At 45.2% G+C, this 16966-nt stretch overlaps 1 protein-coding gene across 1 annotated transcript in view; it reads right to left on the minus strand.

Annotated features, from left to right (window-relative positions):
* Positions 1 to 16966, minus strand: part of rbm42 (RNA binding motif protein 42) — a 59343-nt gene that overhangs the window by 25080 nt on the left and 17297 nt on the right. The window contains exons 5-8 of the mRNA XM_056286574.1: positions 15552 to 15621; positions 15000 to 15068; positions 4453 to 4637; positions 232 to 405 (exon numbers count right to left, since the gene is read on the minus strand). Of these exons, the coding sequence (XP_056142549.1) occupies positions 232 to 405; positions 4453 to 4637; positions 15000 to 15068; positions 15552 to 15621 (498 nt within the window). The remainder of the gene's footprint in view (positions 1 to 231; positions 406 to 4452; positions 4638 to 14999; positions 15069 to 15551; positions 15622 to 16966) is intronic.

Consider the following 16966-nt stretch of genomic DNA (forward strand, 5'->3'; position numbering starts at 1 on the left):
AAATTATGTAATCTTGCTCCAGATAAGTTAACTGAATAAAAATGTGTTTGTTTTTGATGAATGACAAAAACAAACAGATGTTGGTAGTGGACTCAGACTTTCAGACTGTTTTGTATAACAACTTTGACTGCATGAATGTTTACTAAAAACCATTCTTATTTGTGTCTGTGCTCTGATATCAGGTATTTTCATTGTGTGCGTGGTGTGTGTGTGTGTGTGTCTATTTAGTACCATTCTTGCTTGTCTCTGTGCTCTGATGTCTGGTCTTTTGGATCCAACAGAAGGAGCAGAGGGGGCAGAGTACACAGTGGGAGCTGCCTGGATGATTGAAGGTGTTGGTTTGACAGCGGGTGAGGCTGCCGGTCTTTTGGGTAGGCTTGAAACCATGGGAACCATATCGTTGACCTGAATGAGAAACAGAGAAAGAGGGAATTTTAAACATTGGACAACTTATGTCAAATATACCTAGCAGGAAGAAGCCAAAGCAATACCTATTTGTTTCTCCAAAAAGTGACAAGTGCCTGCTGGTGAAGAGAAAACCCATGTTGTCTATAAGTTATTTTGCCATTACAGATAAAGGATTTCGTATACAGACAATCAGTTTTGTTGCTCCCCAGGGATGTGTCCTCACCAATTGCTGTTCTCCCACTACAACAACAACTGCACCTCCAAGGACCCAGCTGTTAAACTACTGAAGTTTGCAGATGACACACTGATCATCGGATTCACCGAGGATGGTGACGAGTCTGCATATTGGCAGGAGGTTGAGCGGCTGGTGCTCTGGTGTAGTCAAAACAACATGGAGCTGACCATGCTCAAGACTGTAGAGATGAGAGTGGACTTTAGGAGACACCCCTCAGCCACTGCTCCCTCCTCACAACAGCCCTGTGTCAACCATGGGGACCTTCAATTTTCTATTAACTACCATTTCCAAAGACCTGAATTGGGAGACCAACATCAACTCCATCCTCAAAAAGGCCCAGCAAAGGATGTTCTTTCTGCAGCAATTGAGGACATTTGGTCTGCCACTGTTGAGCCAGCTCTACACCGTAGTCACTGAATCTCTCCTGTGCAAATCCATCACGGTTTGGTTCAGAGCAGCAACAAAACAGGATAGGAACAGACTGCAATGAACAGTAATTCAGCAGAAAAATATCATTGGCACTCCCCTGCTCACTCTGCAGGACTTGTACACCTCTAGAGCCTGGATACACGCAAGCAGATAAAGCACAGACCCCCCCCATAGCCAGGACACAGTCCGTTGGAACTCCTACCCTCTGGCAAGCGCTACAGAGCGATAGGCACCAAAACCACCAGAGATAGGAACAGTTTTTTCCTCACAGGTCGTCTCTCTCATGAACACTTAATAGTATGGTGTAGGAATAGGTCTCTTAAACACGCAGTACATCTACCTTCCTTCTCTCCATCATATCAGCCAGCTCTCTCCCTTTACCAGTCATAGTGTCAACATTCAAAGTTCGGTGTGATTAATATGCAATCTCTAAGTGTCTGCCCATAGATTTATATGATGTGTCGATGTTGACGACAGAAATGCGTAGGGCGTGGGTGCAGGTCTTTGTTCCAACCAAGCAGTTACACACCTGATTCTATTAGTCAACCAGTAGTCTTTGCTAAGGACCTTGATTTAAAAGTTGTTTACACCTTTTGAGCACAGCTTTTTTCCTGGATTTTCTCTTTTCTCTTCCTCTTGTGCTCTCGTTCTCTTGCTTTGGCCTTCTTTTTATTTTTGGTACATGTCCAGAGCTTCACGTCCTGCTCTGGTTTTAAGGATTTTTTTTCTTCCTTCCTTCCTTTCAGTGACTTTGATATAGGCAACTGCAGCTATTGCTTTGGTAGAGGCACAGCAGAAGACACAAAGCTCTCGCTGTTGAACTTCAGAGAGGGAGACTGGTGCATATGGACTTGGGATTTGAAGACTTTCAAGATCTTTCAGTGAGTCTTTCCATGTTGTCCACAGGTCCACTTTGTCGCATGGTAATGGGGAGTCCTAGTCACCCACTTCCATGGTGAGCTCATGGAGTATAGCTTTGCCTTGAATGGTAACCGGAGCAACAAATCCCAGAGGGTCATATAAGCTATTTACTGTAGCTAGGGCACCCCGACGAGTGAACAGTTTATCTTCGTCTGCAACCTGGAATGTGAACATGTTCATCTGCAGGCCCCAATTGGGTCCAAGGCTACATTGCATTGGCAATGTATCTGTGCTTAGCTTTAGATCCGTCAGGTTGTTTGCATATTATTGTGATGGAAAGGCTTTCATTACCTCACTACTGTTTGACGTGATCTTATACAACCTGAGGTTCGCGAAGAAGAGCATGTCCTGTCTTCTTTTCAGTAAGTTGATGGCAGCTTCTTCAGAGGGCAGTGACTTCAGGCCGTTATCCACATAGAAATCCCGATCTATGAACTGCTTGACATCCAACCCGAAGTCAGCCTCACCATGTTGCACTGAATGCTTAAGACTGTAGATGGCAACAGCTGGAGAGGGGCTACTGCCAAAGACATGCACTTTCATTCGGTACTTCAATGATGTCTTTGTTGAGGTCATTATCCTTAAACCACAGGAATCTCAAGGAGTTCCTGTCCTCCTCTCTAACCAGGAAAGAGTGGAATATTTACTGTATGTCCAATGTAACCATGATGGACTCTTTTCTGAAGCGAATAGGGACTCCGAGAAGGGTGTTATTAAGGTCTGGACCTGTTAGGACATCATTCAGCGAATCTGGAATCGAATACCACATGGGTCTGACCTGTTTTTTTCGGGTGGTACATGCCAAAGGTCCAAAAGGTACCAATGTTCTTCTTCTTCCCTTGGAGGAGGAGCAATTTCTGCATGGTTATTCCCACACCATTCTTAGCCTTCTTTCAGGTTGGTTTACGTTAACTGCCCTGATACGTCTCACATGTCCAGCAGACTCATTTCCTAGCCATTTGACTAAGAGGTCCATCTCCTCGCCGGCTGATAGGTCTAGGCCGCTGATTGCATTATAGAACGAAGCTTGACAGGCTCTGAAGCTTTCTGGGTGATCGTCAAACTGTTAAGAGTTCTGTGCTGACAAGTTTATAGCGAGCAAAGAATCTCACAAAATTTGTCACTTTGATTCATGATACTTTGACTCTCATGTGGATTGCTCACTAATAGAGTGCTGTGGTGTGAAGGTGGTGGATGGTTGCGATCATTGAGTCTTCCTGCCCCAATCCAACCACTATCCTTTCTCTCTTCAGTAGGACAGGTCCAATCTGTTCTAAGTTCCACTTTTACTGGCTGGTGTGTAAGGAAATTACTCTGGAGGGGGTTGTTGTCATCATTTTCTTGATTGTAGTGTGGAGCTGGAACAGTGCTTTCTTGCTGTGGTATTGAGGTTCTGGCATTGACTGAAGGCTATTGTGAGATTTGGGATGCTGACGTACATATTCAGAAGTATGTTTATTGGAGTCTTTGGTAGGGCTGGGCAATATGGACCAAAAATTAGGTCAGGGTGAGCCAGACTGGCTGTCTTTCCATCCAGTCTGGCTCACCTTGACTTTGAATCGCTCCAGTGTTCCCAAGAGCCAAATGTTCGAACATCCTTTTCCTCTACGGATTCTTAAACTTAAGAGCTGTGCAAATCTTAAAAACGCAGGGAAAACACTGTTTTTTCTGTCTGTGTGTGAGCATATTTCCTTTCTCCTGGTAGGCAAAAAAGGGGTGTTTGTTGCGAAGTTCAAACACCAGAGACGGGGAGATACGTACACGTAGAAATCTACACTCTACTGGGTGCACTCCTCTAGTTCCCAATGACTCAGCTAGTCACATAATAAGGGAAAAATTTGGGTTTTTTCATAGTCCACTATGTTATACTCAACGATTCAGCCAAAACCTACATGATGTTACATCATATCTATCACAATGAATTTGAGAGGTAATTTTAAAAATTTGCTGTTGACTTTATTGCTAGATTCCCTCTTGATGTTTGCTTTGAACCATGGCAGACTGACTCCTGCAGATTGTCGAGATTGAAGAGGTCACTTAGAATGTTTCTCTCAATAAACATGTCCAGATAAACTGATCCAACTTTCTGTGATTTTCTTATCTGGATTATTGAGCATGCATAAAAACACTCTTGTAGGGTGTATTGGTAAAGGTAGCACAGTGGGAACAGACTGTAAAAAAAAAACTAAATTTTTAAAATGGCCATTCAAATTCTCTATTATAGACTGCTGTAGCATGTTAACTTTTGCTGAACGGCGAGTACTGTTATTGCACTGAACAAGGATTGCTCATTTTTCCCCATTAATTGTGCTCTATAGATGGCAAGCTGAGCTGTAAGTCCAGTATGGAAAAAAAGGATGGATGACTGTGAAACTGAAACCAACTTGTGAAAAATATGAACACAAGTATAAAATAGGAATGAACTCATTCCTTTAAACACAAAAGCGCAAAATACTGACCGGCGACGCTGAGGATATATGCTGGTGTTGGATCGACTGCATAACTTGAGAAGGAGCTTGGGGAGCATTCTGGCCATGCGGTGGGGGAGGCAGCATAATGGGAGGAGGTGGAGGGGGTCGAGGAAGTGGGGGGGCCATCATACCCCCAGTGGGTGGACCACGCATTACTGGCATCCTCTGAACACCTGGAAAAGACAGATAAAGTTTAAAGTGTAAAAAGCATAAGAGATATTTTGCTATATTGCACTAAACCCCCTTTAGCAATCACAAAAGTCTTAACATGGAAGCAGATGCTACAGGGAAATTTCACTTCTCATAATGTGCATATCCAGAGTACTGATGGCCTATATATTGAGTATTAAAATTTGTGATGTACACCAACCAGCCAAAACATTAAAAACACATGCCTAATTTTGTGTAAGTCCCCCCCATGCCGCCAAAACAGCTCTGACCCATTCAGGCATGGATTCCACAAGACCTCTGAAGGTGTCCTCTGGTATCTGGCACCAAGACGTTAGCGGCAGATCCTCCAAGTCCTGTAAGTTGCGAGGTGGGGCCTGCATGGATCGGACTTATTTTTCAAGCAAATCTCATAGGTGGCTCCATTGGATTGAGATCAGGGGAATTTGGAGGCTAGGGCAACACCTTGAACACGCTGTCATGTTCTTCAAACCATTCCTGAACATTTTTTTGCAGCGTGGCAGGGCCCTGCTGAAAGAGGCCACTGCCATCAGAGAATACCGTTGCCATGAAGGGGTGTACTTGGTCTGCCACAATGTTTAGGTAGGTGGTACGTGTCAAAGTAACATCCACATGAATGTCAGCACCCAAGGTTTCCCAGCAGAACATTGCCGAGAGAATCACACTACCTCTGCTGGCTTGCCTTCTTCCCATTGGCATCCTGGTGCCATTTCTTCCCAAGTAAATGACGCACATGGACCCAGCTGACCACATGATGCAAAAGAAAAAATCATTCATCAGAACAGGCTACCTTCTTCCATGGTCCAGTTCTAACACTCAAGTGACCATTGTAGGCGCTTTCAGCGGTGGACAGGGGTCAGCATGGGCACTCTGACTGGTCTGAGGCTACACAACCCCATACGCAACTTGTGTGTTCTGATACCTGTCTATCACTGGCAGAATCAACTTTTTCAGCAATTTTAGCTACAGTGGCTCTTCTATGGGATCGGACCTAATGGGCTAGACTTAGCTCCCCATGCGCATAGATGAGCCTTGTGCACCCATGATCCCATTGCCGGTTCACTGGTTGTCCTTCCTTGGACCAATTTTGGTAGGTACTGACCACTGCATACTGGGAACACTCCACAAGACCGGCCATTTTGGAAATGCTCTGACCCAGTTGTCTAGCCATCACAATTTGGCCCTTGTCAAAGTCGCTCAGATCCTTACGCTTGCCCATTTTACAATACAATATCAACACCTTTATTAATCCCACTAGGGGGCATTTGTTTGGAGAAGCTCGTGAACACAAAACACAGTAACATGCAAACAAACAAATAACACAAACAATAAATAATAACACCCTAGGGAGCTAAATGTGGAATAAAATCTAATCAGTTCCTTGGTTTTAGAAACATTTAAGTTCAAGAAGTTGCTATCACACCAAGAAATAAAATCAGTGAGAGCATTCCCATGGACTGATTCTGAACCTTGGAGGAGGGTCAGTGATGCAGTGTCTTCAGAAAATTTGACCAAATAGCTGCCCTCCTGAGTGCTCCTGCATCCATCAGTGTACATAATAAAAAGTAAGGGTGAAAGGACGAATTCTTACGGTGAGTCTATGGATATAGCTACAGAGTCTGAGAGAGAGCCATTTAGACACGTTCTGCCCTCTGTCAGTCAATAAGTCCAAGATTCACAACACAAGTAGGTGAGGCAAATTAAAATCACATAGCAATCTATATCTATTAAAAGACGAGGCTGCATCGTATTGAATGTAGATGAAAGTCAGCAAACAAAAGCCTGGCATGGGCTTGTGGCTTTTCCAAGTGTTTATACAGGTTATTAAGTATAAAAAGTTGGTAACACTTTATTTTAGGGGGTCGGAAATTACCTAGTAATTTCCTAGTAATAAGGTGGTAATTATCACTTAATTTCTTAGAAATAAGGTTGAAATTACCTTGTAATTTGAGTTAGGGTTAGGGTAATGGTTAGGGTCAGGGTTAAGGTTGGCGGTAAAACTATACCTGTAAAAACTACCATCTTATTACTAGGACATTTGTTACATTTCACGAATGAAGACCAGAGGCCAGTGTAGCGAAACCCAAAAGGACAGACAGACAACAGAGCACTGGGACAACCCGAAGGGCGATTTAATGCAGGGAAGAAAAACAAACAACACTGCCACAGGGGATAATGACAGGTGAGTCTCAGGTGGGCGTTGTTGAGACGATTTGCACCTGGCTACCAAAGTCCGAATCCGTATAGTGAGGGGTTGTCTGAGGAAGTCCGGGTCCTTGATCCAGGAAGTCAAGTCTGAATAGGAGTCCAGGTAGACAGACACGGAGGGAGATCGCTGGAGAGGTCCGGGGGGAAAACGTGAAGGTTGCTGGGGGAGAGGAGCGAGGGAGATGCGGGGAGCCGTGGAAGTTGCGGAGCGTCCTGGGAGGTAAAAAAGAGAGACACGAATATAGACACTGGGAATAAACGGAATAGCAAGAGGGCAAGGAACGCTGGAGGGCTTGTCAGAGCTTTAACGCAGGGTTCAGTACGTCGAAGCCCGTAGAGACGTTCTGGGAGGCTTCTTGTAGAGGGCTGCCTGATTGCCGCAGGTGTGCCTGATGGATGATGGCAAACACCTGGTGCAGCGCAGCGCTCGTCTCCTCAGAGCGCGAGCCGAGCGCTTGGATGTTTCCGGCATGTTCGATGGGGGAGTGGCTTGAACATGCCGGGGAGGCAGCTCGGGGTGGTGTAACCACAACAACATTACAAGAGGAGGGTCCCCTCCCCTCTTCTTCAGTCTATAGCACCTGAACGCCTTCCCTTTCTAATCCACCTCATCAACACCTCCCTCCAGGTAGGATGCTTTCCGTTTGCCTTCAAGACTGCTAGTCACCTTCCTTCTCAAGAAACCATCACTTAACCCCTCTGACGTCAAAAATTACAGACCAATTTCCCTTCTACCCTTTCTATCCAAAACTCTCGAACGTGCTGTCTTTAACCAACTTTCTTTTTACCTCCACCAGAACAACCTCCTGGACCCCAACCAGTCTGAGTTCAGGGTGGGTCACTCGACAGAGACGGCCCTCCTTGCAGTGACAGAATCGCTGCACTCTGCTAGAGCAAACTCTCTCTCCTCTGTCCTGATACTCTTGGACCTGTCAGCTGCGTTTGACACAGTGAACCACCAGATCCTCCTCTCTACCCTCGAGGGGCTGGGTGTCACAGGCTCTGCACTCTCAATGTTTGCATCCTACCTGACGGGTCGCTCCTACCAGGTGACATGGAGGGGATCTGTGTTGGAGCCTCGCAGACTGACTACAGGCATTCCACAGGACTCGGTTCTGGGTCCTCTCCTTTTCTCCCTGTACACGACATCCCTGGGTTCTGTTATTCGCTTGCATGACTTCCCTTACCATTGTTATGCCGATGACACCCAGCTGATCTTGTCCTTTCCTCCCTCTGACACACAAGTAGAGACAAACATTGCTGGGTGCTTGACTGACATCTCGGAGTGGATGGCGACACACCACCTGAAGCCAAATCTGGACAACACAGAGCTGATGTTCCTCCCAGGGAAAAGTTGCCCACACCGAGACCTGGCCATCACCATTGACAACACCGTGGTGATGCCAACTCGGACTGCGAGGAGTCTGGGTGTGATCCTGGATGACCAACTGTCGTTTGCAGCAAACATTGCATCGGTTGCTCGCTCCTGCAGATTTCTCCTCTATAACATCAGGAGGATTTGCCCATTCATCACCGACGAGACAGCACAGGTGCTCATCCAGGCTCTGGTCATCTCCCTGTTGGACTACGGCAACTCCCTCCTTGCTGGCGCCCCAGCGTCGGCCATCAGACCTCTGGAGCATGTTCAGAAAGCTGCAGCTTGTCTGGTGTTCAACTGCCCTAAGTTCTCCCACACAACTCCCCTTCTCATATCCCTACACTGGCTCCCAGTAGCTGCTCACATCCATTTTAAGACTCTGGTGCTAGCCTACAGGGAAGTGAAAGGAACAGCTCCTTCCTATCTCCAGGCCATGGCCACGTCCTACACCCCCGCCGACCACTTCGCTCTGCTGCCTCGGGAAGCCTGGTAGCCCTGTCGCTCAGAGGCCCCTGCTGCCGATCGACCCAGTCATGGCTCTTTTCTGTCCTGGCCCCACAGTGTTGGAATCAACTCCCCACTGATGTCAGGGCAGCAGAGTCGCTGCCCATCTTTTGGCGCAGGTTGAAAACTAACCTCTTCAAGAACTACTAACCTGTTACTTGCACTTAGCACTTATTGTATTCACTCATTTAAAAATAAATCTCTTTCTTGTGCTTTTACTTTAGCACTGGTTTTGCTCTTAGATGCTTAGAGAGAAGATGCACTTATGACCTCTGATGACTAGCAGTTCTCCTTATTTCCTACGTTAAATGCACTTATTGTAAGTCACTTTGGATAAAAGCATCGGCTAAATGACTAATTAATGTAATGTAATGTGATCTTGCCAATTTGCACTGACTGTGGCCTCTCCGTGAGGAAGTCCAGCACCCAGTTGCAGAGGGAGGTGTTAAGGCCCAGCTGGCTCAGCTTTTCGATCAGGTGTTGTGGTATGATTGTGTTAAAAGCTGAGCTGAAGTCAATAAACAACATCCTCACATAGCTGTTCGTTCTCTCCAGGTATGGCATCTTCTGTGGAGCGGTTAACGCGGTATGCAAACTGGAGAGGGTCAAGAGTGGAGGGGAGGCTGGACTTGATGTGCTTCATGGCCAGCCTCTCAAAGCACTTCATGATGATGGAAGCCAGTGTAATGGGGCAGTAGTCATTGTGGCAGAACACAGGGGACTTCTTTGGCACTGGTATGATGGTGGTAGACTTAAAACACGTGGGGATGACTGCCTGGGAGAGCGAGATGTTGAAGACATCAGTAAGGACATCTGCCAGCTGCTCAGCACAGTCTCTGATGGCTCAGCCTGGGATTCTGTCTGGACCTGCAGCTTTGTGTGGGTTGACTCTGGAGAGGGTCTTTCTCATGTCATCTGCGGTCACCTGCAGAACCCGGTCATCCATCAGGGATGTAGTCTTCACCACCGGCATGTTGTTCAGTCTCTCGTATCGTGTGTAGAAGTCATTCAGTGCATGTTGGATGGTGGGGGCACCGCCACAGGTCTGAGGAGGAGGCTTGTAGCCAGTGAGCACCTGGATGCACTTCCACAAGCACCGTGCATCTCTGCTATCAATGAAGTGGCTGTTGATTCTCTGTGCATACTGTCTTTTTGCCTCCCTGATGCCACACGACAGGTTGGCCCTTGCTGTCTTGAGGGCTGCCTTATCACCGGATCTGAATACAGCATTCCGGGTCCTCAACAGTGCCGGGACGTCTGCTGTCAGCCAAGGTTTCTGGTTGGGCCGCGAAGAGAATTGAGGGGAAAAGGGGGGGGGGGGTCCTAAAAAAAATAAATTATATTGTATATTTGGGGGAGCAGTACCATTTATTCACCCATTTTTAAGGGGTCTCCTGTCACTGTTTCTCTGAGTGACTGAAGACATTGTCTTAATTCCCCTCCAAGCTCCCTGCAGATTACCGCTGCTATATTTATGTTCCATCCTATCCTTATACATTCTTTTAGCTTTTCTTATCTCATTCCTTACTTCTTTGATAATTTCTTTCTTTGCCTGGGTAGTCCCTGTCTAAAAAAAATGCATTTCTTCTTGTTTATGACATTTTTAAGTTCTTTGGTAACCCATGGTTTGTTATTAGGGTAGACAGTAATGTTTTTACAGGGGCCATTGGAATCCACACAGAAGGATATGTAGGAAGAAACAGTTTGTGCCAGTTCATTTAAGTCCGAGCAGGAGCTATAGAAGACATCCCAATCTGTACAATCACAGCAAGTTTGTAAGCTGGCAATGCTGTTTTCCGTCCAGCATTTCACTGTTTTTACTATTTGCTCTCATCATTTACAGATGGGCTTGTAGATTGGCAGAAGAAGTACACTACTGTGGTAGGATGCTCCAATGGGAGACCAAGGCAGGGATCTGAAAGCGCCAGATACTGAGCCACAGCACAGGTCAATAGTGGAGTTATTCTTAGTACTTGCACAGGTGACATACTATTCATATGTTTTCTGTGACTTATATGTACCTGGCAGTGATTGAAATCTCCTAAAATAAATTTTGGCGAATCGGGTGAAAGAGCGTGCAGTCTGTTGGTCACCTCCGTGATCAGCTGAGTGGCTGATGAAACGTTCGCCCGCGGATGAATGTAAACAAGGGGGAAGAAAAGCTGGGGATACTCCCTCAGCAGGTAGAAGGGGCGATGTGAGATAGATTGCAGCTAAAGGTCGGGGGTGCAAATGTTTTCCCAGACCACGACAGTGTTACAGTACCTCTCATTAATGTAAAAGCATACACCAACTCCGGTGGATTTGTTTGTAATGAGAGGCAACCGATCCATTCAACAGGGCACCGAAAGCCGCTTATGTGTAAATTCTTGTTGCAATCCACATCTCCCAGCCACATCTTGGTAAAAGCCAGCAGGCATGTTTCTTTAAAATCATTGTCAGATCTGGCGTAAGGCTCCAGTTCATCCATCTTGTTGCAAATGGATTGTACATTCGACAAAAGACTAGTTGGAAGCGATGGGAGCCGGCGTCTGTTCCTTAGTCTATATTTCCGCAGTCTGTGTTGAACACCCCCCCCCTCCACTCTTCCGCTGGTGCTTTTTGGACAATGTTCCGCTTACTGCAGCATTTAAGCTACTGCTTCATAGCGATCGGGGAATGTATAAAAAATTGTCACTTACTGCCAATGGTCAAAGGACAAGGAGTAACTCACGGCTGTAGGTGAACCTGTGGACAGCCTCACCGCTGACATCATGGAGTCCACTGGTAAATCGTCTTAAAAGAGTCCAAAGTGCAGCAAAGACCCCCAAGTGGACTCCCCTCATGATTAAAAACACTTCCACATAAGCTCCAAGGCGATAAAAGTTAAGTTAAATAGTTAAAAAGGTGCACGTTGCACATTAACAGTAGACAAATATTCAGCAGACAAAGCAAACAGTAGACAAACTTCTCCCGGGTCACACAAGTAGCGTGAGCACCCCCGGTGGCCGGTCATTTTTCCTGCAACCAACACATCAACTTAAAGAACTGACTGGTCACTTGATGCCTAATATATCCTACCCCTTGATAGGTGCCATTGTAATGAGATAATCAATGTTATCCACTTACCTGTCAGTGGTTTTAATGTTTTGGATGATGGGTGTATTTTCTATGTGTATATTCTGTGTGTGTATAGGCCTATTTTATGTGATGTAATTCTAAGTTATCTGAGACAGGCGTGGTTGCGTGTCCTCATGAAAGTAGTCTACCGAGACTTCCGGAGTAGCGACCAATGGAGTAGGTTACAACTCTCAGGGCTCCTGCAAAAACTTTTAAAAATCCTGTCCCAGGCATACGTTTTGCATTTTTCCAGTGCTGGTTTTTCCCAAAACTCAAATTTTTGTCTTCTGGTACACCAAAATGTCTTTGAAACACAAAACCGGGCGCACTTCAGCAGCACAACAGCAGTGGCCTGCTCTACACACCTCATCCCTACTTCGTAGTGGCTCCCCTCCCTGCCCAGACTGTACTGCTGCACCAACACATGATATTGCATCCCCCAATTTCAAGGCTGAGCTGCTCTACTCCCTTCGCAACGAGATGACGATTATTTTTAAAACTGAGCTTCAAGCCGCCTTAACCGAGAATTTAACATCCATCAAGATGGAGCTACAGGCAGTGAAATCAGTTATCTGGTAGCATCACGAAGATTCAGTCTGAGGTGCATGCTCTGAAAAATATCGTAGGTGAAATGGAAACCTCCCTTTCCACCTGCACCGACGACATCATCACATTTCAGGCCAAAGTCGAGCAGCCGTCAGCCAAACTAATAATAATAATAATAATAATAAATTTTATTTGTAAATGCACTTTACATTTCATAGAAACCTCAAAGTGCTATAAAACAATGGATAAAATACATCTACAATAATCAGTACACAGTGCTAGTGAAACAGCAATCACAGGGGCGGCGAAAGTACAGTCATCCACAATCCGTAATCATAGTCCGTGAAACAGAGTCCATGGTCAAAACCATTTTAAAAAAAGGCATGGGAAAAGAGGTGGCTTGGCTAAGAAAAAACTTTGGTGAACAGATGGGTTTTGAGGTGTTGTTTGAAAGTTTCCACAGACTGTGGTGCCCTGAGGTGGTCTGGGAGGGCATTCCACAGCATGGGGGCAGCTGAGGAGAAAGCCCGCTTCCCCATGGTTATCAGCTTCCACTTTGCTTCTTGGAGGAAGTTGGCATCAGAGGAGCGAAGGGTACGTGTGCAGGTCTTTGTTGCAAGGAGCTCCTTGAGGTAGGAGGGGGCATTTCCATATATGCATTGGTGGGTGAGGAGGGAGATCTTGTACTCAACTCTGAAAGATATGGGGAGCCAGTGAAGTGATTTGAGGGTGGGAGTGATGTGATCATACTTGCGCACCCTCATCAGGATCCTAGCAGCGCAGTTCTGGATGTACTGGAGCCTCTGAAGACAGAAGCTGGGGATCCCGATGAGGAGTGCATTGCTGTAGTCCAGCCTGGAGGAGACAAAGGCATGGACGAGCTTTTCTGCATCTGCGTGGGAGAGCATGGGACGGAGTTTGAAGATGTTCCTGAGATGATAGAAGGACTTTTGGCAGAGGTGTTTGATGTGCGTCTCAAAGGTGAGGTGAGGGTCCATTTTAACCCCCAGGTTTGTGACTGATGTGGAGAGGGGGGTGTTTTGGCCGGAGAAAGTAATGCTGGTGATGGATGATGACTGGATCTGATGAGGTGTACCAATTTGGATAGCTTCTGTCTTAGAGCTGTTTAACTGTAGAAAGTTCAGCTTCATCCATGCCTCTATCTCCTCCAGGCATGACTTCAGTGTGGCCAGTGGCAGAGGTGTGGTAAGAGTGGACAATAAATGCGAAGATCCTGCGGCAAGATCACGGCGCAATAATACAAGGATATTGAGAATTCCAGAGGACTCACCCGTCTCCTCCACTGCAGCAGCTATCTCCACTCTGCTAAAAGATGCTCTTAAACTTGAAAAACAGCCCCTCTTGGACTGTGCTCATCGCACTCTCCAGTTGAAGCCGAAACCAGGTGAGCGCCCTCGACCCATAATCGCTCGACTACATTATCACATGGACTGTGTCAATATCTTGCAGCGAGCCAGAGCTCAACAACGGATCAAGATTGGGAACATGTCTGTCTCTATCTTTCCCGCTCACACTGCCCGTTCCGCCTTCAATGATATCCAACGCAAGCTGTGTGAGATGCCGGGGATCGTTTTGGTCTGCTATACCTGATGCGCCTCCGGGTTACATATACACAGCAACACCTCTTTCACCTCAGGTGAATGAAGAAGTTAAGCATGGGGCCCGGGATTCTATGAGCCTTCTACAGAGACACACCCGAGAGCATCCTGACTGGATGCAGAAATGCCTGGCATGGGAACTGTACTGCCTATAACCGCAAAACACTGCAGAGGGTTGTGCGGACGGCCCAGGACATCAGTGGATGCGAGATTCCCTCCATCCAGGACATATACAATGGACGTTTTGTGTCAGCAAAGCCCATAGGATTATCAAAGACCTCAGCCACCCCAACTATGGACTGTTCCAGCTGCCACCATCAGGCAAGCAGTACCGCAGCCTCAAAGCTCAGACCAATAGGCTCCAGAATAGCTTTTTCCACCAAGCAACCAGGCTTTGGAACAAAGTACAGTAAAGAAACTAAGCCCGGTGCTGGACTGACTGGTACTGACCTATGGTCTTCAGCGGATCATCAGTTTACACACACACAAGTGGCTTGGCATACACAAACACACAAATATGCAAACAACTACACACACATATGCACATTTATTAAGGCTGGGCCTCAGCACATACGCACGCACAAACACACACACACACACACACACACACACACACACACAGAGCACCTTACATCACACACTATTTATTATTATTACTACTTTTTTGTTCTGTTTGTTGTTATTTTATTGCTATTGTTACTGCAGTGTTGAGGAGCTGAAACTCATAATTTTACTCTCTTATACTTTTATAATGAGACGTAACAAATAAAGAATATTGAATCTATGTGCAACAGAGCTATCAAAACACTGCAGCATAAGTTTGGCCAGTAGATCAGCAGTACATGAAACATAGGCAGAAAAAAAATTGCAGGTTCAAATCAGTCAACTAACAGGACCAAACTTGTTACATTAGCTGGTCCATTTTCCTGAAAAATCATTAATGTGCAGTCAAACAAACTACGTAGTCATTAAAATAGACTGTGTTGTCTTACCGGGTCTTTGTAGGATGTGGGGAACGAAGGCCGGCCTCAGCATTGGAGGAGGAGGACGCACAGGAGGAACTAAGAAAGACAAGTAATCTATCTCACCTCCAAGTGGATGGATGAACCTTGGCAAGTGCAAACTAATCATCACAGACAGCAGACAGTGAAGCTTGGTATAGCACCATGTTATAGCATTAATTTGTTGTCTTTAAGATCACAAATACTTGCAAAACGACTTAAAATCCCATGACTATTAACACTAGGATCTGTGATGAGAAAAAAGCCCAAGTTTAACACTTCCTGAATTTTCTTAAATAACCGCAATTCAGTCTGATATTGCTATGAGGTCAATATTTCAAAACACAAAATGGTTACTTGGGTGTCCTGATGGTTCTCATGAGCCAAACATAAAATCATTTCTATAATAATTTGTGTCTGTTATTAAAATTCAAAGTGTCAAAAAGACTGCCAACGTTATTCCAATATTTATGGAATTTTGGCCATTTAAGCAGTAGTTCAAGTGGATTTAAATGATGCCATTTTAGCGTTTATGATTGTTACCTGGTCCTACAAATGCTGGAGGGGGAGGACCGACAAAAGTGGCAGCTCTGGCTTCTAGGGTCTGTTGTACCTGTCAAAAAGAGTAAAAAGAGAATGTGATCAAGTGTCTTAAAAAAAAAACAGCGTTTCACCATTGTTGAGCACACAACCTCAAGGCAGCAGCTGCAGACAAGTACAATGACAGGTTGCACCATTCCACCTCTCTCTTTGGTTACGGCCATGGAGGGGATAATTAGAACATCTAAGTGGAATGCTGATGGTGAGAAGTTGCAGTATGGGGTGTGTCTCCCTCCCATCAGAGCGTATATGGATAACATGTCTAATTATGACTATAGCTCTATGTACATGTAAGCTTTTGGCTAAGCTGAGTGAAAATCTAAAATTGCTAAGAATGATTACGGATTACATGAGGTGTTGGCCAGCTGGGATTGCATGAAGAGCAGCAAGTGTGTATCACTACAGACAATGGCACCAACATTGTGAAGGCCACTGAACACAACAACTGGGTCTGACTTCAATGTTTCAGATTTTTATGTAGTAAGGTAAATTTTTGTTTGGTTAGAGTAGAAGAAACTGTTTTAAGGAGTGCAGTGGATATTCAAATTTAATTATTGCTATTTATTTAAAGATACTACTGGGAGTTTATGCTGACTTTGGTGCCCCCTTTTGGAAAATAGGCGGTAGTGTCACTTGGCTGATTCCGCCTCAGTAACAACAAAATATGATGTGAAAAATAAAATTCTAGTATTAGTTACTCACTCTGATAAACTGGTAAGACATCAGTTTTAAAATTAGACTGTTACGTAATCATTTATAATATAGACTCTTAGTAGCTGCTTTAAATAGGCCCAGATGTTCTGTTAAAGTGATGAAGAAACTGTATTGCCATGCAACCATGTTGGTGGCATTTGTTCACTGTCAATATCGCAGCTGTAGCCAGGTGTATTTTAAAAAAAAAATAAAACCATGTTGCTGGAATGGAAATAATGCATTTCATTTTTTTATTCAGTGTGCATAGGCTATTCATTGTCTGGGGTCTAATGTTAGCTGCAAACCTAAAGCAAAAAGATATTAAAACTGTATACTTCAATATTTGTTTATTTATCGCGAGTCCTATCGTCATTGCAATATTCAACAACATTATCGCATATCACATGTTTTCCTAATATCGTGCAGCCCTAGCTACAACTCACTGTTAAGCCCTCTGGAGTTGTCGTGGGCTGGATTCAACGAAACATCAGGGAAGGAAGGTACCAACTTGATAACCCTGATCAAATACTCGCTAGCAGTCTTAACTCTTGTGAGAGTTTGGTAGCCTTAAATGTAAAGACAAGTGTGTGAAACTGTTTGGTTGAAGTGGGCTTCTGGGTATGCCTCCCCAAATTATCAGCACAAGGGATTTAACGTCCAATTAC

The sequence above is a fragment of the Lampris incognitus genome, chromosome 9 (assembly GCF_029633865.1).
Source record: "Lampris incognitus isolate fLamInc1 chromosome 9, fLamInc1.hap2, whole genome shotgun sequence".
In the NCBI taxonomy this organism is placed as follows: Eukaryota; Metazoa; Chordata; class Actinopteri; order Lampriformes; family Lampridae; genus Lampris; species Lampris incognitus.